General features: G+C 33.5%; 1 protein-coding gene across 1 annotated transcript in view; it reads left to right on the top strand.

Moving 5' to 3' along the window:
• LOC124366273 (kinesin heavy chain-like) overlaps positions 1-23871 on the top strand; it is a 94587-nt gene that overhangs the window by 9958 nt on the left and 60758 nt on the right. The window contains 1 exon segment of the mRNA XM_046822678.1: positions 6831-6918. Within this exon segment, the coding sequence (XP_046678634.1) occupies positions 6831-6918 (88 nt within the window).

The following is a 23871-nucleotide window of genomic DNA, read 5'->3' as shown; positions in this document are numbered from 1 at the left end:
AAAGCCTAAAATAAAAACCATACACAATTTCGCTTAGCTAACATCTGAAGCTCATAATCATTAGACTGTAATAATATGTACCTAAAATATGCCTATTTTCGTTTCAAAATTACATTGAGCGCCATCATTTATTACATTGTATGTGCGCTAATGAATTCCGACTTTTTGACTCCTGTCCACGATGGTCTAATATAGTTAAATTGTATACAAAAATCTCCATGATATTGGAGAAAAATTCCAGTTATTTCGCAGGTGCATATTGAGACTGTTTTAAAATTTAAATCTTAAATAGATCATGAGCTTGGATTATCTTTCATGACTATCATTTATCTCAGAAGGGTAATAACGACGTTCAAAATAAATATGCCTCCTATGTCCCAATTTTTCTGTAGGAAATCGTGTGCGAAGCCGTGGGTATTTAGTTGTAATTGGTATTTTATTGAAAATGAAGCGTTTTCGTTATAAAATACTACGAATTTATTGGCGAACTAGCTGTTACCCGCAGCCAATCGCGCATAATTGCTTTTATTAAGTAATATATGGACTTCGGTTCTTAAGATTTGCGTGCGAAGCCGTGGGTAACAGCTAGTAAAAAATAAAATCAACTATGGTTTAAGATTAAACTAGTATTTGGGTAATAGAAGGTCATATGATATGTTTCTTACATATCTTGACTCAAAATGTAACTTGTAAATTGAAAGAAGGTTGCTTTCAAGTTATTAAGATGTAAATTTATTATAGTTAGATTCATTGAGAGCATAACTTATTGAAGAATAGTTTTCAGGCAAGATAAATTTTGCTCTCAGCAGTTGGTACCGTAGTACAGATAGAGTAGGACATAAAGAGCCTTGAAAGCCTGTGTAAAACAATAAGTAACTATTAACTTTAAGTGTGTTTAGCTTTTATGATTTAATATCGAAAAGAGATTTATATACATGAGACTGTGTGTAGAATGTAGATATTTTATTCATCATCGACATTTTACAGATTTTCTTTTTTTTTAACAAGTTGTAGGCCCTACAATTTTAATTTTTTTCCAATTTTTTTTTTAAATTTCCCACTATAGTTTTAATTTGTTTCTTACAAATTAAAACTAATTTGTATTTTTTTAAATATTAAACTATTTTTTGCTGTGATATTTTAAATATTATAAAAATATACTAGGCCTACCACATGAATGCTTTTGTATTTTTTATGTATTTATTTATTTGTTATAGAACTAATGTATAGGAAGTTACTGTTAATATTCATATAAAAAATGGCAATAGGTTTTATTAAAAAAAAAAAAATCACCACTATATTGTAAATGGGACAACATTTTGAATTGGGACTATGTGTGCAAACTAAAAGTAAACTACAAGTGAATAGGATGCATATAATATATGATAAACTACATACCTAACATAATCTACTCAAATAATTTAACTCTGGAAGTGTCAGTCAAAAACGTCTGATATGTCAATCATGCTGAATTTGCAAGGTTACCATCATGAGGTTGTAAGTTTTGCCTCAATGTGGTGCGTTTTTATCATTTTGCAGAACTTAAAATATGCTAAAAGTATTGAAAATAAGTGTGGGATAATAACTTATATTTTTAGTGCACCTGATGAGACAATAAGAACACCTCTTAATCTAGATTAAACACTTGATGGCAGATGGATAGACCAGACAGAGCTCTTATGTAGCCTAGGTGTCTGTGTTGTTGAAACAATGCAAACAGTTTATTTTAAACGTCCTCGTCACAAACTTTTTCTGGATCTCTTCAGACGGATTTAAATTCCAAATTCCAGGAGCTAAGTCTGTGACAGCATCAGACAATGCACTAAGAGGAAGAGGAAATGGAGCTAAACTCAGTATACGCGTTGAATCTACCCTTCCCACCATAGCTATGTAGACAATTAATGAGTTGAAGTAAATACTCATAAGTCAGCATACCATTCAAAAATTTGTCTTCTTTTCATTACTGAAACAGCAATGGCAAGAGCAATTATAAATAAAATTCTTTATTGTCATTAGGCACACTTCAGTGCAATAGACATTGTCAATTCAGTTAGTTTTCTCTTTATTTATTATTCCCTCTGTATTATTTTTGAAATAAAAATGCTTAGTATTAAAAAAAAATTGAAAGCACTTTAGAAGAAACATAGGTTACATTATTTTTTAAATATGTAATTATTGTGTTATAAAGAAAATATCCATCCATTTGCTTATTTTGTTAATCTTTAATTGATAAGTAATTTAATTAGTTTAGACACAATTTATTTGTTTTAAAAATGAGTGACATCCTCTGGAACATTTTATATTTAATATTTTGATCAAGAAGGCTATAATTCCTTAGTAATTAATACAATTACATTTAAATATGAGATTATTTATAGATTGTTAATAGAAATAAATAGAGTTGGTATACTTTTGCGTTGGGAATAAATTGTGGGAGTATAAATAAGAACGTGAAATGTAGAGAATTTTCTACTGAACACTAGGGTTTGCAATCTGTGTAAGGAAGCAGTATACAGCTATTTCTAACCTTTGATAACTGTGTACAATTTTCAGCATAAAAACTGTTGGTTGATGCCAACCGTCAATGGTTGAAAAGTCTCTTTTCAATTTATACCTTGGCAATAGAAACGGACCGTGTAAATATCATTCACTCTGCAATCACATTCATTTACCATGCTGGAATGAATCACTACGTCTAGTCTAAAGGTTAAAGGTTAAATTAAATTTGTCTTATAAAAAAAAAATAGACGTTTGTTACTATTGTGGTTATCAATTAAATCTTGTACATTTACATTTTTTAATACATAAAGTTATACTTCAAAATGTCTGTACCCTTAATCTTAACACTGGTTATTATAAATAAAAATATTGGCGGAGGATATTTTCAATTAGATTCAATAACTTGTAGCAACAGGAAACTTTCACAACCCATGTCTAACGGCTGCTAGGAGTGCTGCCTTTCTTAGAAGTCATGTGAATCAATTTCTTTTATTATTTACGAAAAAAACTGTTAACACTCACAAGGAAAGTGATAGACTAAATATTTTCTGGAAAGAACTATTGAAAGAAAGAAAATTTTATTGACTAGATACAAGATTATGCCTAGACGATTACAACTACATCTGAATAAAGAAAAACATTTGTGATGTTAATAGGTTGAGGAAAATCAGAATAAATAGTCTATTAGCGTAGAGCCATTTGCATTGTGTAATTTTTGCTAGTTTTGGCGGACACCAAAAGGGGAACTTGCTAAAGCAAAAGTGTTAAAAAAATTGTCAAATGATAATTTATTTCTTAGATTATTTTATTCTTAATTTGATACATTTAAAACCAATCATCAGACACACAATTAAAAGTTCAGTCAGCGTCTGCCAACCGTATACGGCCAGACTGTTTGGCAGAAAGAGACCAACTTTCAGTCTATTCAAACTTCTCCGTTTAGTTGTCCGATGGTGATATCACTGTTATTTATCACTGACAGTAGATTTTAAGTGTCGCACTAAAATAATACAATCTGAAGAATAAATTATTGTTTGACCTTTTGATACCTTCCCCCATTTTGGCTACTACGAAAAGTAGCGCAAATGATGAAAAATTTCTTTCTTAGAAGAAATTCCTCTTTTGATTTCATGATAAACCAGATTGTATGCGTATGCAGTGCAAAATGGCTCTTGGGGCCTGGACTAAAGTTCTGACATGATCAACTGAACTGAAAAAATTTCGATAGGGGATGAAAATATTGGTGTTAGTTTACTGTATTTCATAATCTCACTATTAATATTGAAACACATGTTAAGGTGTAGGTTTTGGACACCATCATCAAAGTAATCTGCTGCCTCTCTATTTAACCAAACGGACACGGTTTCTTCGTTTTCCTCATTGGAGTAACTAGGACTTGGCTTTAAGGGTTTGATAAATCTAATCAAACCTAATAAAGGCCTAATTCAAAGGTTAACATCTAACTGCTGTATTTCAAACAAGTTGGATTGCTGTTAAACATATAATTTTTAAAATTTAGGAGGGGTTCCATCCCCTTCCTTTGTTACGCCACTGGTTATCCTCCAGATAGTTTCACCAGTAAACTTCGTGGTCCGGTAATTAATTCTCATCACCGAAACTTGGCCAGTTACATCATTGTTATTCCGCCGTATGAGGCATAGCATCGCAGTGAATTAGAACAATGCTACTTGGGAGTTGGGAGTAGTACACACCAGTGATTTTGAATAGTGGGCTTTAATAAGGATTCACAATAGCTCTTTTCCATAATTTACTACACTCTTGTTCTGTATCGAATAAAAAATATCTCTATTTGCTTTGTATCACTGCACAATAAATAGCGTCAAATCAATCAGAACTATAAACATTATATTAATTGTTTGTCCAACAATGTATTAGTCAACTAACAAGTTGTTTCTTTAGGGTATGTTACCAGTACTCAAAAACACTTAAAAACAAGAATGCTTGTTTAAGTTTTTATTATTGTTATGCTATTTATCCTCATGAATGAATCGTAATGTGGGTCACTGTGCATGTTGCAAAAATATTTTAAGATTAGTTTTAAATTTAAAAAAATCCTCTACTCCCCTTATTATTAAGGGTTAGTGTTTTTCTTAAAAGTTTCAAGATTATGATGAGGTGATAATTTTATGTTTTTTTTTCTAGTGTTATATGAGTGAACCTTATTTAAAAGTTTCAGGATTATGATAGTTAATATTATCGTGTTTCTGTTTGTTGTGTTATATGAGTGAACCTCATTAAAGTTTTCGTATTACGTTTGTGATTTGTTACACAAATTATTGTTAAAGAATAAACTGGCTATAAACTTGTCAATATTCTTAAGTAAAGTAGGTAAAATGTTTCTTAACAGAATCATTACATTTTTCATCATATTGTTCTTACAGATTTTTTTAAGGTAAAGAACTTTATTGAAATTTTGATTTGAGGTCCCTTCATAGACACATATTCCATATGTGTGTATTTATAAAAATCTAAAAATGTTGATAACATTTTTAAAGAATAACCTTATGGAATATGTAATGATATATATATCTGGAGTTAAATATGAGCATAAAATATGGTTTAAAGCGCTGATAAATTGAATTGTTAATCGTTTTTGAGCATTTATGATTGAGTTAGTTTTGTTCATTCATTTCTAAAACTAATGTTCAAAAATTTGGAATGGATATCTCAGGTGGTGGCAGGAATGATAAGGAGTACTGTGGTAAAGATTGCAGCACAACCAAACAACTAATACAGACAGATATATGGAACACACTGGTTGAAAAGCGGAGGGTTTGGTCAGGAGTGGCTGACCTTGAGTCAGCATCATCTGATACTCTGTATGAACACACTGTGCGATCAGTTTTACTTATATATATGTATATATGACTCAGAATATTTGCATTACAGGGAAATTGAAATATTTATGGATTTTTTTTCTTCATATGCTTTTATTGGTAATACTGTGCAAAATATCCGAAATATTAAAGAGAAGGTAACTTTTTGAGAGCTAATTTACACTAATTTTCTGACAGTATGTATTTTAGTAGGCTACTATGCCCCAAAAATAACGTGTTGAAATCCAAAACTTGCATGTATCGACTAAAAATCTAAACATTTTTGACACGAACACCTTTTAGCTATGATAACAACATTCTTCTTCGTGGAACTATATTTTCTATACTATTAATATAGTACGCTACTTCGATTTCATGGTTAAATATAAAATGTAAAAATAACATTTAAAAGTTAATTACACCTTGCAAAGTGCAATTTTGTCTATTCCAAGAATAAATTAAAAATTATATTAATTTCAAACGTAAGGGGCAAGTAATGTGGGACTCAAAGAGTGTGTGTCTATTTCAGGAATAAATTAAAAGTTATATTAATTTCAAAGGTAAGGGGCAAGTAATGTGGGACTCAAAGAGTGTGTGCCTATTCAAGGAATAAATTAAAAGTTATATTAATTTCAAAGGTAAGGGGCAAGTAATGTGGGTCTCAAAGAGTCTATTTCAGGAATAAATTAAAAGTTATATTAATTTCAAATGTAAGGGGCAAGTAAATGTGGGACTCAAAGAATGTGTGTCTATTCAAGGAATAAATTAAAAGTTATATTAATTTCAAATGTAAGGGGCAAGTAAATGTGGGTCCTCAAAGAATTTGTGTCTATTTCAAGGAATAAATTAAAAGTTATATTAATTTCAAATGTAAGGGGCAAGTAAATGTGGGACCTCAAAGAATGTGTGTCTATTCAAGGAATAAATTAAAAGTTATATTAATTTCAAAGGTAAGGGGCAAGTAAATGTGGGACTCAAAGAATGTGTGTCTATTCAAGGAATAAATTAAAAGTTATATTAATTTCAAATGTAAGGGGCAAGTAAATGTGGGACTCAAAGAATGTGTGTCTATTCAAGGAATAAATTAAAAGTTATATTAATTTCAAATGTAAGGGGCAAGTAAATGTAGGACTCAAAGAATGTGTGTCTATTCAAGGAATAAATTAAAAGTTGTATTAATTTCATATGTAAGGGGCAAGTAAATGTAGGACTCGAAGAATGTGTAACACATGTAGCAGACAGAGTGCCAGATAGGTTGGGTGTTTCATCAGAGGTGCTGAAAGAAACTTCCCCTTCACTGAATTCCGGCATGTATATATCTGTAACAATTCCAACAACTTTTTGACTCTACCTCATGTATCTAAAAACAGATTGTCTTGTTGAATATATTTGTTCTTGTATATTTTATCATTACAATGATAAAATACATGAATTGTAATATAAATGTTCTGTCCGTACTAAATATAAATTTTCATAATTTATTTTTGTTTTCAGGGAAAAGTATACTTGTTTGACAAGGTCTTCAAACCAAATGCAACACAAGAAAAAGTTTACAATGAAGCCGCCAAATCCATTGTGTCAGGTAGGATTGAAATAGTTTTATATCAATAATTTATTGGGAAAGTGTACTTGTTTCATGAATGTTGTGCTAATGAAAGGGTTTGATATTTTTTCTGCCACATTTATATTCAATCTTAATTGTTTGTAGCTTACTAGGGTTGAGGTTGTTGTTTTAAGATGTTTAAATCATAGAATTATTATATGAAGACTGAACGTGAAGACAATACTCAGTTCAGATGTTTGATATTTTGTAATATTTTACAAGAGTGGCTGTTCAATAAAGAAACGTGCAGAATAGCCAAGGAGCTAAGTTTTTTTCTTTCCCCCTTGGGGCGGCCTACTGCCATGCACTTAAGCCTCAAGGGCTTTTTGCGCACCCCGGAAACACACCATGAGGCCCACCAGTCTACAATTTCAGCAGTTCCACAAACCGCCAAAAACAACCTATCAAGTCCTCCTGGGAAAATTCACCACCCCTGTCCAAACTACCAAAGATGGCATACCGCTCTCTTGCTATTGCGGGGCAATCAAAGAGCAGGTGCTCAGCAGTCTCCTCCTGCTCATTACACCTTCTACAGAGCGGATCCTCCTGAAGGATGCCGGCTCTGTGAAGATGCTTCCTCAGGTGACCATGCCCCGTAATGAGACCAATAACCTGAGAAGACATTGATCTGTTTAATGAGAGAAGGTCCGAAGCCACCCTGGAGGAAGGTGACTGTAATACCATTTTACTCATTCTCAAACCCAGATGCAACCTCCACCTTCTCTCATGCTCTTGTTTGTTTCAGTCATTGAGCATTGTAGAGAAATGTAAAATATTTTTGAATCCTCGTTAAAAATGTTTCTTAACTTTTAGTGGTTAAAGATCCCATAGTGGTACTGTTCATCTTGATTCAGAGCTGTACCAATTTTTGTTTTCTTGAATCAACAGCTAAAAAATAACTTCTTAATAAATATGAAAATATCAAGAATCAAGATATTGTGGAAGTTTGGATATGTAGGTCAATGTATCAGTAGAAGATCAAATAGTGTCGTATATGTAGGACAAATTTAAATATTGTGTGGCACGTTGACAGATTGCCCTTTGTTGTTCATCAAATTTAAGTCAATGTAGAATGGATGTATATAGTTCCAGGCCTACGATTGTTGTGACATTTACTTGGGATCTTAAGTGCATTAACTGCCTCTCGTTGTTGTGGTTGTTGTTGTTGTGCAGCCCGGTGTTAGTTATCTGAATATAATAGATCATGATGTATGTGGGATTGATTACGTTATCGGTGTCAAATGTCAATAGGATTCTATCCATTTACTCACCACTGACGTACACTTAAGGAACACCAAGTCTTTTCGTTTTGATATGACTTTATATAATATTCAACAGCAACACGTGGTTGTAGAGTTCACCAGTTTTTTCAGTTTTGGTATTTCCCTGAATCACTGGTCATCACAAGACAATGTTTTACTATGGATTGGAATTACTATATTATTTCACTTTTAAATCACTGAGAACAAATTATAAAACAAATTAAACGCTGCTGTATAATCACAGTATCATAGCTGCTCCAATGCCAAGGAAAGAAAGAGTATGAGATTGGAGAAGGAACGTGGTTGACAGAAATGGACCATTCTACTTTTAGTCGTCTACCCAACTACTACGCTTGAGTTTTAATCCTTTGCTAGTAATGTTTATAAAATATGAATTTCTTTCACAACTGCTACAATTAAATAATTAAAAGTGATTCCAATACAAAGTTGATTTATCTATTCTTTATTAATATAATACTAGAGTTTATTTGACTGTATCTTCTTGCAGATTTACTGTGAACTATTCGAAATTTGAATTGAATAATACAATTTGTTACAACTGCCATGCTCTTTTATTGACTCTGTTATGTTGCAATAAGGTCTACCAACTAGTTTTGATTATATTAGGATCCTTTCAATAAAATAATGTAACAATTTTGGTTTTGGTAGCTACTCAAATCCTGAAAAATGAAATTCTTCACTCTTTTTTTCAGAATGGGAATCAAACTTATAATCTACCTCCTGAAGTATTTTTTTATTAATCCAGAAATGTTGTGCAATGTATACGAATCTCTCTCAAACAATCTCAACAATAAGTTTATTGTCTTAAGTTTTCTGGTTCAAACTGATTACAAACTTTGCTAAGATAATTAAAACCATGAGGTACAGACAATTTTTGATAATTTCATCATTTTAGATTGGAAATTTTGGATAATTCCACTTTTCTACCCCAGTCCTTTGACATTAATTTATATTCAGTAATAATAAAGTCTGTATGATTGAAAATCTTGGTTAGTTTTAATTTTATTATTGGTCTCTTGCACTTAAAGTATCCAAGTCCTACTGTATTTAGATCTTGCTGTAGCAAGTCATCTTTTGACTGAAGATAGCCTGCCCCAATGGTGCCGAAATATTTAAATAATGTTAAAAACATTTTGGTATGGTGTGAACCGAAAAATTTATGTAATAATTGTGACACCGGAAATGTAAGTCATAATTAAGAACTAAGAAAACATCAAGTTTATACATCAAGATGTCATCGTGAAGGAAAGAGGATTTTTCCGGACATTTGCCATTGGTCAGTGGCACAAGAAATCAGTAACACAATGTTTTGAGATCTGCAGTCTGATCTCTTCTAGATGGGGTGGTGAAAAACTAACCTGACACACAACTACAATATAGGTTAAAATAAACAAATCATACCAGTGCGTTGTGCAACTCATAAGTCAGGAATCACAACAGTCATGTTGTGTGTCAACTCCACTGTCTCTAAAACAGTGATTTTTTTTGTATCATTGAATACTGGAAAATATACACAATAGTCCTGTTTCCTTCATAATCCATCCATTTTCAACAAACTTCAAATGGAGAAGATGTCATCATTGATCTTCATACAATGTTTTCTGTAATGGTCAGAAGAAGAAGAAAAGTATTGTGCAGATTTAACCAAGCACAAACACCTCAGAAAATGACACCTTACTAAAACAAGCTTAGCATGAAAACACGGTCACAACTCACTTATTATTTTCACGCTCTGTAATAACTCGCCATTTTTTTTTATTGATAACAGTTTAAATTGTGAAAATTGTTTATGGTGGTTGTGGATTTAATTAGCTATTTTAATACTCCAAAATATTGACAAGCATGTCTATTATACAAGTAGTACATCCTTGAACTACTACTCTCTGCTGATGCGATATGACCCTGTAAAAGTCCATTGGAAAACGGCAAGTTAGCACGGTATGATGAACTGAAAAAGCTGAAGTTGAAATTCCTTTCACACGTCCATTCTAACCAGCTCAGGGAACTTCTAGACCATTCTAAAAATAAATTTCCTCTATTCAGACCCGATTCTTGTATCTGTTTAGTCTTGGTGTTTATTTCATAAAATGATGCAATTCTCAGGATTGCCTTGGACCAGTGATCTTTATTGTTAGAAAACGCTTGATGCACTCTACAAGACCAAGTTCCTCCTATCTTTCAAAGCAAAACTTGATTACCCTTTCAGGTAGAAAAGAGAAAATTAGCTTGAAATGCATAAGAACATAAGGTCCTGCCCAAACTAATTCCTTTTCATGCTATTTCTCTCGGTCACATAAAAAAAATAACAGGGGATGGGTTATTTTTTTAAATAAACTTATTTAGTTTATTTAAACTCCTAAGAGCAAGTCTAACTGTTTTGCTGAAGTTGTTTAGTTGATTTTACCCCTCACTATAGCAGTGTGCATGGCTGATTGCAGAACTAAATGGTAAAGTAATAAAAATAAAATAATTATCACTTGTTGTAATGCTAAAGGGAATTTTATTAATGTAAAATGTTTCCTCTGTTATAATTTTAATGTAGAATCACTGAAGTTGAACTTTAACTGAAAATCCAGCTCCAGTTAAGTTCATTAAGTCTCAATTCATCTTTTGTATAACTAATTATCGCTTGTTAGAACGAACTGGCAATTAATTTCAAGTGCAATTGAAATAATAAAAGAACTTAAGGTGGGTAAACAAACATTAGTCACCACAGTTAAACTAGTTAGTGGGATGTCGGGAGAATAAGTTTGTAATGGGAGAAGGTCACTCACTAATGGGCTTTCTGCTGTAGATTGTGTGGAGGTTTCACCCCCTCCCGCCCCTCCCTTCCGTCCGTGCAATATTAATAAAGCTCTTGCATCTCTCCTGCGGAGAATAAACCGTTTGGCCTCTCACCTCCCGGCATTTACGACTCTGCTGTATTCATCTTGTAGAGATCCTTTTGTACGCTTCATTTCATTGTTGCTGCTCAAATGTCCTTGTCTTTGTCTAGCTTTTACTGGAATTAAGCTCTCTATTTGTTCTGATATGTTGCACCAAGTCAAAAAGGTACTTTTCGCCATTGCTGAATTTAACGCTGTCGTGCTTCCTTGTTCTCATAAAACATTGTGATAACTGAACAGTACTGTTGTTTGTTATGAAAATGACACTTTTTCAAATGGAATAAGCATCAATTTCTAGCTAACACTTCAAATTTGACTCAATTTAAGTTTTAGTTTAATGTACGAGTTTGCAATTAATGTATCTGAAACTTAGACGTTTGGTTTTAAGAATTATTTTCCCCTGTCATCACATCCTAAATATCCACAACTTTCACCATAAACTGCTTTTAGGAAAGACTAATATGCTATTAAAACACTTTTATCCTGTAGTGTAAAATTGACGCAAAGCACAAGTGATTTAAGATGAATTGGAATAGAATATCCATAGGATTGTTCAGGAATACTGCTATTTTGTGTAATCTATGAAAGGTTTCTAAGGTACAGTGTCCTTCACAAATAAACATTTTAGGGATTTTGTGGATTAACCCATTGTTGCCTTTCTATTGAGGTAAGAAAGTTGCTTGTCACACTCTGGAGAATTCCCGTTTCCAGCTCCACCCCCTCCCCCCTACCCCCTCTCATTCTCAGGTGACACTGATACCTTTACTCTCTCGATGACAGTTATAAATGTAACACAGTCTTTGAGAAAAAGTAAAAGTTGAGCGTAATGTACTTCTTTTAAGAGTAAACTTAGAAACAAATAAAAATATCTGTTTAGTCTAACATGGTTATTTCCCTTTTTTCTTTTAACAAATGGAGGGTTTGTTTGCAAGTAATTATTATGTAACCCAACACAATAGATTGTGTAACTTATGTTGTTGTGACTAACAATATATTGTGTAACTTATGTTCACTAACTGAATGTTTCTGACACCAGTCTGATTTGGATTTGTGTTCATTTTCTTCTGGGTGTTTTTACTTCATTATTGAAATAGGTTTTTGTTTGAAGTGGATGAGTTCTCTTTGACAAGATTATAGTACATATCAACCTTACAGACAGTGCACTATGCATGTGTGCAAGTGATGTTGTGCTAGTTTGAGAAGACAATTTGAGATCTTTATTCTTTGTGTATGCTCTCAAAAATGTTCTTCCAAGAAATTCATCCACAACTTATTTCTGGAAATTCAGATAATTTCTCTGCCCTATCAACACTTCTCTGAGGCTAAAAATTCAGCAATTAAAAAAGTAAAATTTCCAAATTCTTAAGGTGGGTTTTAGTCAATTTTGCCAATTATGTAGCTTAAGAGGAATTGTACTACTCATAGGATGTGATGTTTGTAGTGGTTTATATGAACTTCTGAGAAAAAATGTGGTGCAGTACCCAAACTTTTCACAGGTAAAGAGAAAATTAGATTAGATTAGTGTAGGAGAAAACAAATTAGAACAACGAAAGCCTACTACCGTCTGAATCGACAAACTTCTAGAAAATATGCTAGCCAATTTGATAGGGGAATATTACCTCTATCCACACTGTTCAATTGATGACTATCATGGTACTGTGTATGAAGTTGGAGAACCGTTCACTTCCGTTTTTCCGTTTGTACAATAAAAAATAAGCGTTATAATGATAGAAACTTGGTTGTACTCTTTAATAATAAGCCACTAACCTGATGCCTTCTTTGTAACTGTTCAACAGTGTGTGTTGAGAGAAAAATAATAACATTTGAAGTGATTTTTTTTAAGTGTGATGCATAAAACAATTATTTCTGGAAAGGGAGTCGCCAGACTACAAAAGGTAACGAGGGTAGGGGAGTCCACTTGAGCTCCGCGATTTGAATAGTTTGCCCAACATCTCATCTCCACCCTTTTGTTCCTGTACTGTGTTCCCCGCTTAAGGCCATATCTTCATTTTTATCCACAGCTATAAATGTGGTGGTCACGCTTTGTGAGATAGGTTGTATTGAATGTTGTTGTTTTCCTTTCTTCGTATGTTACCATTATTTCTGAAAAATTAGAATTATGTATGAAAAATTGAAATTGAGTTTCGTTTCATTTGTCAGTGTAATTTAGTGGGGAAGTGTTTAGTTAGAAAGTACTGACATTAAGGTTGATGGTATTCCTTACAAAAATCGGATCCATAGCTCAAATATTTTTCCGTACGCGGAAGACTCGCTCTTGATAAATTAAAATTCTATCAAAGTTTTGTTGTGATGTGTGGCACCTTAACGTTTTCTATATTAACCCTTTAAGCGTCATGAAAAATTAGACCTGATCTTTGATAAAGTTACAATTTTTTTTAATTTCCAATGTGTAAAGTTAAATTTATTTTCGTTTCTCTATGTCAAAATAGAGTTATTTAACGGTAAATAAAATTTGTTTAGCCCTTTTTGGATTTCCTAGTCTAATTTTTAACTTTTGAGAATATCGTAGTATAACAGTATAGTTGTCACTAATATTTTTATCATTTATTCAGTAAGTATGGGAATGAAACACAGTTTTATAGATAAACATATACTATATTACAAACCAATATAATTAGAAAAATACAAAAGTAGACAAAGAGTGTTTATTTGGTGGCGGGCTGTCACAACTGACATTCCGCTCGTCTCCCGCAAGCCACTGTTATCGCGTGGACTTTGAACCTTCTTATCGCTCGGCAAACTCTAGGACAGCCTTGCGGTGCTTGAATTATGTTTCTTGCTTTCTGATAACATCCTTATGACCGTAGTAAAATATTAAAAAGTTTGGGGTTGACCAAGTAATTGCTCAGAATTACCAAATCTTCAAATTCCGAATCGTCTGGATTCGCCATTCACACGAATAATGGTAAAAAAACACTAAATAAATACTGGAAACTGCTGTATATAATATGAATAATTTACTTTAAAAAGAATAAGACACAACAGAAAATTAGCGATAACCGAAATACATATGCGTGTACCGGACGCTTCTCACTAACAACTGGCTAGATGCCTTGACGGGAGCTCCCGTCAATGACTTTGTGAAAGGCGCGGGGCCACGCCCGCTAGACAGTGTTTGGCCAATTAGAAGCAACTGCCACTCCCATTGTAACAGAATTCGAGGCAGGGCAACCCGTCTGTATGTCGCATGACTACTAGAACCATCTAGCAGCAAAATATTCAACTAACATAGCAGTAAGAAAATAAAGAATGCAAAAACGCGGATCCACGGCAATAACGTTTTGAGCTTGTAGTGGCCCTCCGCGGATCCGCGTCAATAACGCTGGAAAGGTTAATGCCGCAAGAAATATGTGAATGTATATGGGCAAAGTAAACAATTCTATAGGATTCCTATTCGTCGAACTTTAAATTATATATAAAACAAATATTTGTATAGAACTTTTTTGCTACATTTTTGATATGGCTATCGCTACTAAAATGTTTGACATTAAACAGGCCAAGACATTTTTGGAAGGACCTTAACTACAATTTTAATAAATAGAAAGATTAAAAAAAATTTTAAGTGGTTTCCACTGTTCAAAAACTAACAATTCATTAACTAGCACCTATAGTGTAATCTAATTATTGTTGTACATGTCCAAATTTCAAATCTAATCTCCCAAATTATCTCTCTCAATAGTCTCAAAAAGGCATTGTGACTAAAATATTTCATGCGAATGTTGGAATGTTTGTTTATTTATTTAGTTTCAATGTTTTCAGAAATATCCACATTGGTTGAGCAAAAGAATATATAAGTCTAGAATTTAATTGAATATTGCAAACTTGTGTAGTTAAATGAAAGAGGCCTTAGGTATCGTTAAAATGTAGGTCCAAAGCCGTGTCTGCCATTGTGCAAACGTCCTGCGTGTACTTACTTTGTTTAGGAGCTAAAGTCCAGCGTGTTGTTAATGTGAAGTCAGTCGGATGTTCTTTCTCAATAGAAATTGTACTCGTGTCCTACTGCTTTGTTGTCAGACGTGGACAAAGAAATGATCCAGCTCTTTCTCTCTCTTTCTTCCAGCTCCCTCCTCCCCTCCCTCCCCGTTCCCGGCTCTGTGAGCTGCAGCTTGCTGTCGTAACAACAAATCAAACTGAAATGACATCCAACAATAGTTCTCTTATAGAGGTAGCGTTTCATATTTCACTGAAATGGGATGTTGTTGTTTTTACTAACAAGGTACCTTTAAAACGTCGTCACCGACATATAATACCAACACTTCCCCTTATCAAGTATATTGTAGTAATAATCTTAATGTTTCACTTTTAATATAATGGAAAAAAATAATTAAGTAAGTGGTTTCATAATATTACACAAACTTCTCACTTTGAATTCTAAACATACATTGCCATTTCCAAATTATCAGGGAGTTTTTAATGGTTGACAACTTGCATGGTACCTCAAGGCTTCAATTGAATTTTACAATAAAATAAAATTTTATCTTCTTTTAGGAACTCTAAGGGGAAGCGCGTTTAATGCCATTTAACCATTTAGTAATTTATAAAATGGGAAAATGTTTTTAATTTACTATGACTGTTTAAATCCAAAAACGCTTTAATTTTATTACAAAAACGTTCTTTGGAGACAAAAATTGTTTCATTAGTATAAAGCAATTATTATAAATTTTAAAATATAAATTGTTTTCTGAAGGTATTTATAAATTAGATTTACATGCCAAATTTAATTTAAATGCATTCTCTTCATCATAGTTTCAGTTTTAGTATACCAAAAATTCAAATTCAAAAATTGTATACATTGTAATCAAGAATATAGAGACACACATGGTTTATGTAATTTTTTTAAGCATTGGCAATAAACAATAACATTTCTTATATAAGTTTTTTAGAACATGTTAATTTTTTACTGTAACCATGTTTTTATTTAGATAAAAATAAAAGTTTAAAAATTAAAATATTATCATTAGTGTATTTTTTTATACACTTACCCGCAAGTCAAAGTTGGTGAAGTTTTATTAATTTCAACCACACCCCCACATACTTTTGTACACGTTGACAGCCACTTACCTAAATTACTTTAATTTGTCCAGGGGATTCCAGAATTAATATTTGCATTGAAAACCACAGTTCCACTTTTTTACGATTCAAGTAGTTTTTTCTGTGTGGGAGAAAACAAAATTAAAAGTCAAGGGCACATGCCTCTTACACTTGCTTTTCTACATCTATTTTACATTAAGTAGGTGCAATTAAATTTTGGTCCAAATACAGTAATAACTTAATTAACTTTTTACAAAATATATTAGTAACGATTTGTAGTTACTGACATTCAAAACCTGCATATCTACGTAACATTAATAATAAAAAAAAACAATTAATTTTAATAACAATTAATCTAGTTCCTACAACAAGTTATCCTGGCTAAAATGCATGTAATTATTTTTGATGTACCATGATTAAAAAGATAAAACCTATCGCAAAGTAGATACAGTTGTCATATATTGAGCAAAAAATTGTAATACTAAAATTGTTGAAATACAAATTCAAGGTGTGGCTTATTCTAAATCAGTTTACTGATGGGATGATGTTATTGGTATTGAGTGAATGTCGAGTTTTGTTTAATTTACTTTATCTGTCCAAATTAAAGTTGATGTGTAACTATATTTTCACCATGTAGCCACACAGAACAAAGTCGTTCCTTTCATAGCCAGGGATACAAATAACAGGATGTGCATTAGCCTTGAAAGCACAGGTCGTGTGTGGGACTTTTCTGTGGGGCTGACTGTCACAGATACTGTACTGTAGTCTCCTGCCGTATATAAAATGATGCATCATGTATCGCGGAACAGTCTTTGCTCAAGTCTGTAGTACAATTTGTTCTTGAAATATACAGTGAAAAACAGAACACAAGTATAGACAGACTGGAGAGGAATTTAAAAAGTCTTAGCGGTGTTAGCTAAGCAAAATGTACAAAACTTCAAGAAAGCTTTTAAACAAAGTGAAAATATTTGTGCAGCCAATTAGTCCAACAAATTATTACACATAATGATTACACAATTTTAATTGAAGAAGAGCCATAGATATAATTATAGCTTTAAATAATTACAAGTCGTAATAAGATTAAACTAACAGAAATGTAAAGTATGAATTAAAATATTTCTTAACTAAACACAGTAAAGATGTGTTTAAATTAAATCTATTGATGGACCTTTGTTTATGATATAAATATGACAAAGAGCAATTATATAATATCAACAGATTGATCATAGATTTAAGTATCTTAAAACCAATCAATAAACATGAGATATAATAGATCTGCAGTTTCATAGTCATAACACCATCTCATTGTTACTGGAGCAGGTATTGAAAATGCACAGTAGTTACATTAACGTTTTGGTTACCAGTTAGTGGCTCCTTCTATACTGCAACATATTGATTGTGTGGCATTCTAGGCCTTGAGTCAGGCAATGTATTGTGTATTGACAATGTACAATAGTTACATTAACGTTTTGGTTACCAGTTAGTGGCTCCTTCTATACTGCAACATATTGATTGTGTGGCATGCTAGGCCTTGAGTCAGGCAATGTATTGTGTATTGACAATGTACGCCTTGAGTCAGGCAATGTATTGTGTATTGACAATGTACGCCTTGAGTCAGGCAATGTATTGTGTATTGACAATGTACAATAGTTACATTAACGTTTTGGTTACCAGTTAGTGGCTCCTTCTATACTGCAACATATTGATTGTGTGGCATTCTAGGCCTTGAGTCAGGCAATGTATTGTGTATTGACAATGTACAATAGTTACATTAACGTTTTGGTTACCAGTTAGTGGCTCCTTCTATACTGCAACATATTGATTGTGTGGCATGCTAGGCCTTGAGTCAGGCAATGTATTGTGTATTGACAATGTACGCCTTGAGTCAGGTAATGTATCGTGTATTGACAATGTATAGTAGTTACATTGATGTCGGCTACCAGTTAGTGGCTCTCCTCCCACCCTGTCAGATAATAATAATAAACTTTATTTATCTCTTAAACTGGATTTACAACAAATAAATAGGATGAATATAATTTACAATGTGTGACACATATTGCATCTAACAAAGAATATGATCAATTTATGGGTAACAGAACACTATTCTATATTAAAAGAGACAAACAAAATAGGGTTCTTCCAAGGGGAGCCTGTTCAGAGAATTCTCACATCTCAATATAAGTATGTTGAGCAGCAAAAGTATATCAAATATAAAACACATGCCAATTTTAGTATTAAAAATACACATGAAATAAAAATATAGTAATAGTTTGATTAAGCTCCATCAAATGAATAGCTTATGACAATGATAACATATCCACTTACAAAAAAAATTTGTCAGTGTAATACAAAAAATTACAAGAAATACACTAAAATGCTTATCAATAAGAATATAAACAATAAACTAAATACAGTATTACCACTATTGATACAGTACACTAGCAGAATGTAAATATGACTTTATAAAGTAAGTACATATAGTACAACAGACATAAATGATTACTAAGAAAATGTTTTAAACCTGTATATTAAACATAAATTTTTCAATATCATCGATCGCAAACAACCATCTTTTTAGTGCTTTACCAAATGAATTAATTGTTCTGTTATTAGCTTTTAAATAAGGTAGAATACAGTTAACATACATGGTCCCAGAAAAGTTATTATTTTAGTGAAATACGTATTTTCAAGTTTCGGAACAAAAAAAAGCACAATTGTTTCTCAGTTTGTATCTATAAGTGCTTTCTGCAACGTATGAATTACTTCTTACATAAAAGGTTTTAAGAATTATGTATACATACATATATCTTAGATGTAAAACATCGAGGAAGGCAAAAATTGGATAAAAAGATTCATGTTTTGTTTCCGTGAACTCGAATAAAATGTTTTTGACATATGATTACAGGATTAGGATTTGTTATAATGTCTGACCCCAACAAGATATTGGTTTGGTTGGCATGCTAGGCTTTGAGTCAGGCAATGTATTGTGTATTGACAATGTACAGTAGTTGCATTGATGTCGGCTACCAGTTAGTGGCTCCTTCCGTCCTGTCAGATAGTGATTGTATGGCATGCTAGGCCTTGAATCAGGCAATATATTGTGTATTGACAATGTACAGTAGTTTCATTGATGTTGGCTACCAGTTAGTATCTCCTTCCGTCCTGTCAGATATTGATTGTGTGGCATGCTAGGCCTTGAGTCAGGCAATATATTGTGTATTGACAATGTACAGTAGTTACATTGATGTTGGTTACCAGTTAGTATCTCCTTCCGTCCTGTCAGATATTGATTGTGTGGCATGCTAGGCCTTGAGTCAGGCAATGTATTGTGTATTGACAATGTACAGTAGTTACATTGATGTTGGCTACCAGTTAGTATCTCCTTCCGTCCTGTCAGATATTGATTGTGTGGCATGCTAGGCCTTGAGTCAGGCAATGTATTGTGTATTGACAATGTACAGTAGTTACATTGATGTTGGCTACCAGTTAGTATCTCCTTCCGTCCTGTCAGATATTGATTGTGTGGCATGCTAGGCCTTGAGTCAGGCAATGTATTGTGTATTGACAATGTACAGTAGTTACATTGATGTTGGCTACCAGTTAGTATCTCCTTCCGTCCTGTCAGATATTGATTGTGTGGCATGCTAGGCCTTGAGTCAGGCAATGTATTGTGTATTGACAATGTACAGTAGTTACATTGATGTTGGCTACCAGTTAGTATCTCCTTCCGTCCTGTCAGATATTGATTGTGTGGCATGCTAGGCCTTGAGTCAGGCAATGTATTGTGTATTGACAATGTACAGTAGTTTCATTGATGTTGGCTACCAGTTAGTGGCTCCTTCCGTCCTGTCAGATATTGATTGTGTGGCATGCTAGGCCTTGACTCAAGCAATGTATTGTGTATTGACAATGTACAGTAGTTACATTGATGTTGGCTACCAGTTAGTATCTCCTTCCGTCCTGTCAGATATTGATTGTGTGGCATGCTAGGCCTTGAGTCAGGCAATGTATTGTGTATTGACAATGTACAATAGTTACATTAACGTTTTGGTTACCAGTTAGTGGCTCCTTCTATACTGCAACATATTGATTGTGTGGCATTCTAGGCCTTGAGTCAGGCAATGTATTGTGTATTGACAATGTACAATAGTTACATTAACGTTTTGGTTACCAGTTAGTGGCTCCTTCTATACTGCAACATATTGATTGTGTGGCATGCTAGGCCTTGAGTCAGGCAATGTATTGTGTATTGACAATGTACGCCTTGAGTCAGGTAATGTATCGTGTATTGACAATGTATAGTAGTTACATTGATGTCGACTACCAGTTAGTGGCTCTCCTCCCACCCTGTCAGATAATAATAATAAACTTTATTTATCTCTTAAACTGGATTTACAACAAATAAATAGGATGAATATAATTTACAATGTGTGACACATATTGCATCTAACAAAGAATATGATCAATTTATGGGTAACAGAACACTATTCTATATTAAAAGAGACAAACAAAATAGGGTTCTTCCAAGGGGAGCCTGTTCAGAGAATTCTCACATCTCAATATAAGTATGTTGAGCAGCAAAAGTATATCAAATATAAAACACATGCCAATTTTAGTATTAAAATACACATGAAATAAAAATATAGTAATAGTTTGATTAAGCTCCATCAAATGAATAGCTTATGACAATGATAACATATCCACTTACAAAAAAAATTTGTCAGTGTAATACAAAAAATTACAAGAAATACACTAAAATGCTTATCAATAAGAATATAAACAATAAACTAAATACAGTATTACCACTATTGATACAGTACACTAGCAGAATGTAAATATGACTTTATAAAGTAAGTACATATAGTACAACAGACATAAATGATTACTAAGAAAATGTTTTTAAACCTGTATATTAAACATAAATTTTTCAATATCATCGATCGCAAACAACCATCTTTTTAGTGCTTTACCAAATGAATTAATTGTTCTGTTATTAGCTTTTAAATAAGGTAGAATACAGTTAACATACATGGTCCCAGAAAAGTTATTATTTTAGTGAAATACGTATTTTCAAGTTTCGGAACAAAAAAAAGCACAATTGTTTCTCAGTTTGTATCTATAAGTGCTTTCTGCAACGTATGAATTACTTCTTACATAAAAGGTTTTAAGAATTATGTATACATACATATATCTTAGATGTAAAACATCGAGGAAGGCAAAAATTGGATAAAAAGATTCATGTTTTGTTTCCGTGAACTCGAATAAAATGTTTTTGACATATGATTACAGGATTAGGATTTGTTATAATGTCTGACCCCAACAAGATATTGGTTTGGTTGGCATGCTAGGCTTTGAGTCAGGCAATGTATTGTGTATTGACAATGTACAGTAGTTGCATTGATGTCGGCTACCAGTTAGTGGCTCCTTCCGTCCTGTCAGATAGTGATTGTATGGCATGCTAGGCCTTGAATCAGGCAATATATTGTGTATTGACAATGTACAGTAGTTTCATTGATGTTGGCTACCAGTTAGTATCTCCTTCCGTCCTGTCAGATATTGATTGTGTGGCATGCTAGGCCTTGAGTCAGGCAATATATTGTGTATTGACAATGTACAGTAGTTACATTGATGTTGGTTACCAGTTAGTATCTCCTTCCGTCCTGTCAGATATTGATTGTGTGGCATGCTAGGCCTTGAGTCAGGCAATGTATTGTGTATTGACAATGTACAGTAGTTACATTGATGTTGGCTACCAGTTAGTATCTCCTTCCGTCCTGTCAGATATTGATTGTGTGGCATGCTAGGCCTTGAGTCAGGCAATGTATTGTGTATTGACAATGTACAGTAGTTACATTGATGTTGGCTACCAGTTAGTATCTCCTTCCGTCCTGTCAGATATTGATTGTGTGGCATGCTAGGCCTTGAGTCAGGCAATGTATTGTGTATTGACAATGTACAGTAGTTACATTGATGTTGGCTACCAGTTTAGTATCTCCTTCCGTCCTGTCAGATATTGATTGTGTGGCATGCTAGGCCTTGAGTCAGGCAATGTATTGTGTATTGACAATGTACAGTAGTTACATTGATGTTGGCTACCAGTTTAGTATCTCCTTCCGTCCTGTCAGATATTGATTGTGTGGCATGCTAGGCCTTGAGTCAGGCAATGTATTGTGTATTGACAATGTACAGTAGTTTCATTGATGTTGGCTACCAGTTAGTGGCTCCTTCCGTCCTGTCAGATATTGATTGTGTGGCATGCTAGGCCTTGACTCAAGCAATGTATTGTGTATTGACAATGTACAGTAGTTACATTGATGTTGGCTACCAGTTAGTATCTCCTTCCGTCCTGTCAGATATTGATTGTGTGGCATGCTAGGCCTTGAGTCAGGCAATGTATTGTGTATTGACAATGTACAGTAGTTACATTGATGTTGGCTACCAGTTAGTATCTCCTTCCGTCCTGTCAGATATTGATTGTGTGGCATGCTAGGCCTTGAGTCAGGCAATGTATTGTGTATTGACAATGTACAGTAGTTACATTGATGTCGGTTACCAGTTAGTATCTCCTTCCGTCCTGTCAGATATTGATTGTGTGGCATGCTAGGCCTTGAGTCAAGCAATGTATTGTGTATTGACAATGTACAGTAGTTACATTGATGTCGGTTACCAGTTAGTATCTCTTTCCGTCCTGTCAGATATTGATTGTGTGGCATGCTAGGCCTTGAGTCAGGCAATGTAATGTGTATTGACAATGTACAGTAGTTACATTGATGTCGGTTACCAGTTAGTATCTCTTTCCGTCCTGTCAGATATTGATTGTGTGGCATGCTAGGCCTTGAGTCAGGCAATGTAATGTGTATTGACAATGTACAGTAGTTTCATTGATGTTGGCTACCAGTTTAGTGGCTCCTTCCGTCCTGTCAGATATTGATTGTGTGGCATGCTAGGCCTTGAGTCAGGCAATGTATTGTGTATTGACAATGTACAGTAGTTACATTGATGTTGGTTACCAGTTATTATATCCTTCCGTCCTGTCAGATATTGATTGTGTGGCATACTAGGCCTTGAGTCAGGCAATGTATTTTGTATTGACAATGTACAGTAGTTACATTGATGTTCACTACTAGTTAAGTGATTCCTTCCATCCTGTCAGATATTGATTGTATGGCATGCTAGGCTTTGAGTCAGGCAATGTATTGTGTATTGACAATGTACAGTAGTTACATTGATGTTGACTACTAGTTTAGTGATTCCTTCCATCCTGTCAGATATTGATTGTATGGCATGCTAGGCTTTGAGTCAGGCAATGTATTGTGTATTGACAATGTACAGTAGTTACATTGATGTTGACTACTAGTTTAGTGATTCCTTCCATCCTGTCAGATATGGATTGTATGGCATGTTAGGCCTTGCGTCAGGTAACATACCTCAGGCAATGTATTGTGTATTGACAATGTACAAGCTACATTGATGTTGACTACCAGTTTAGTGATTCCTTCCGTCCTGTCAGATATTGATTGTGTGGCATGCTAGGCCTTGAGTCAGGCAATGTATTGTGTATTGACAATGTACAGTAGTTACATTGATGTTGACTACCAGTTTAGTGATTCCTTCCGTCCTGTCAGATATTGATTGTGTGGCATGCTAGGCCTTGAGCCCAACAATTTACCTCATGCAATGTATTGTGTTTCAAATTAAAGAATTACTGATAA

The sequence above is a fragment of the Homalodisca vitripennis genome, chromosome 7 (assembly GCF_021130785.1).
Source record: "Homalodisca vitripennis isolate AUS2020 chromosome 7, UT_GWSS_2.1, whole genome shotgun sequence".
Taxonomy (NCBI): domain Eukaryota; kingdom Metazoa; phylum Arthropoda; class Insecta; order Hemiptera; family Cicadellidae; genus Homalodisca; species Homalodisca vitripennis.
The sequence above is the reverse complement of the archived record's forward strand: the minus strand, read 5'-3'. Positions and strand labels throughout refer to the sequence as shown.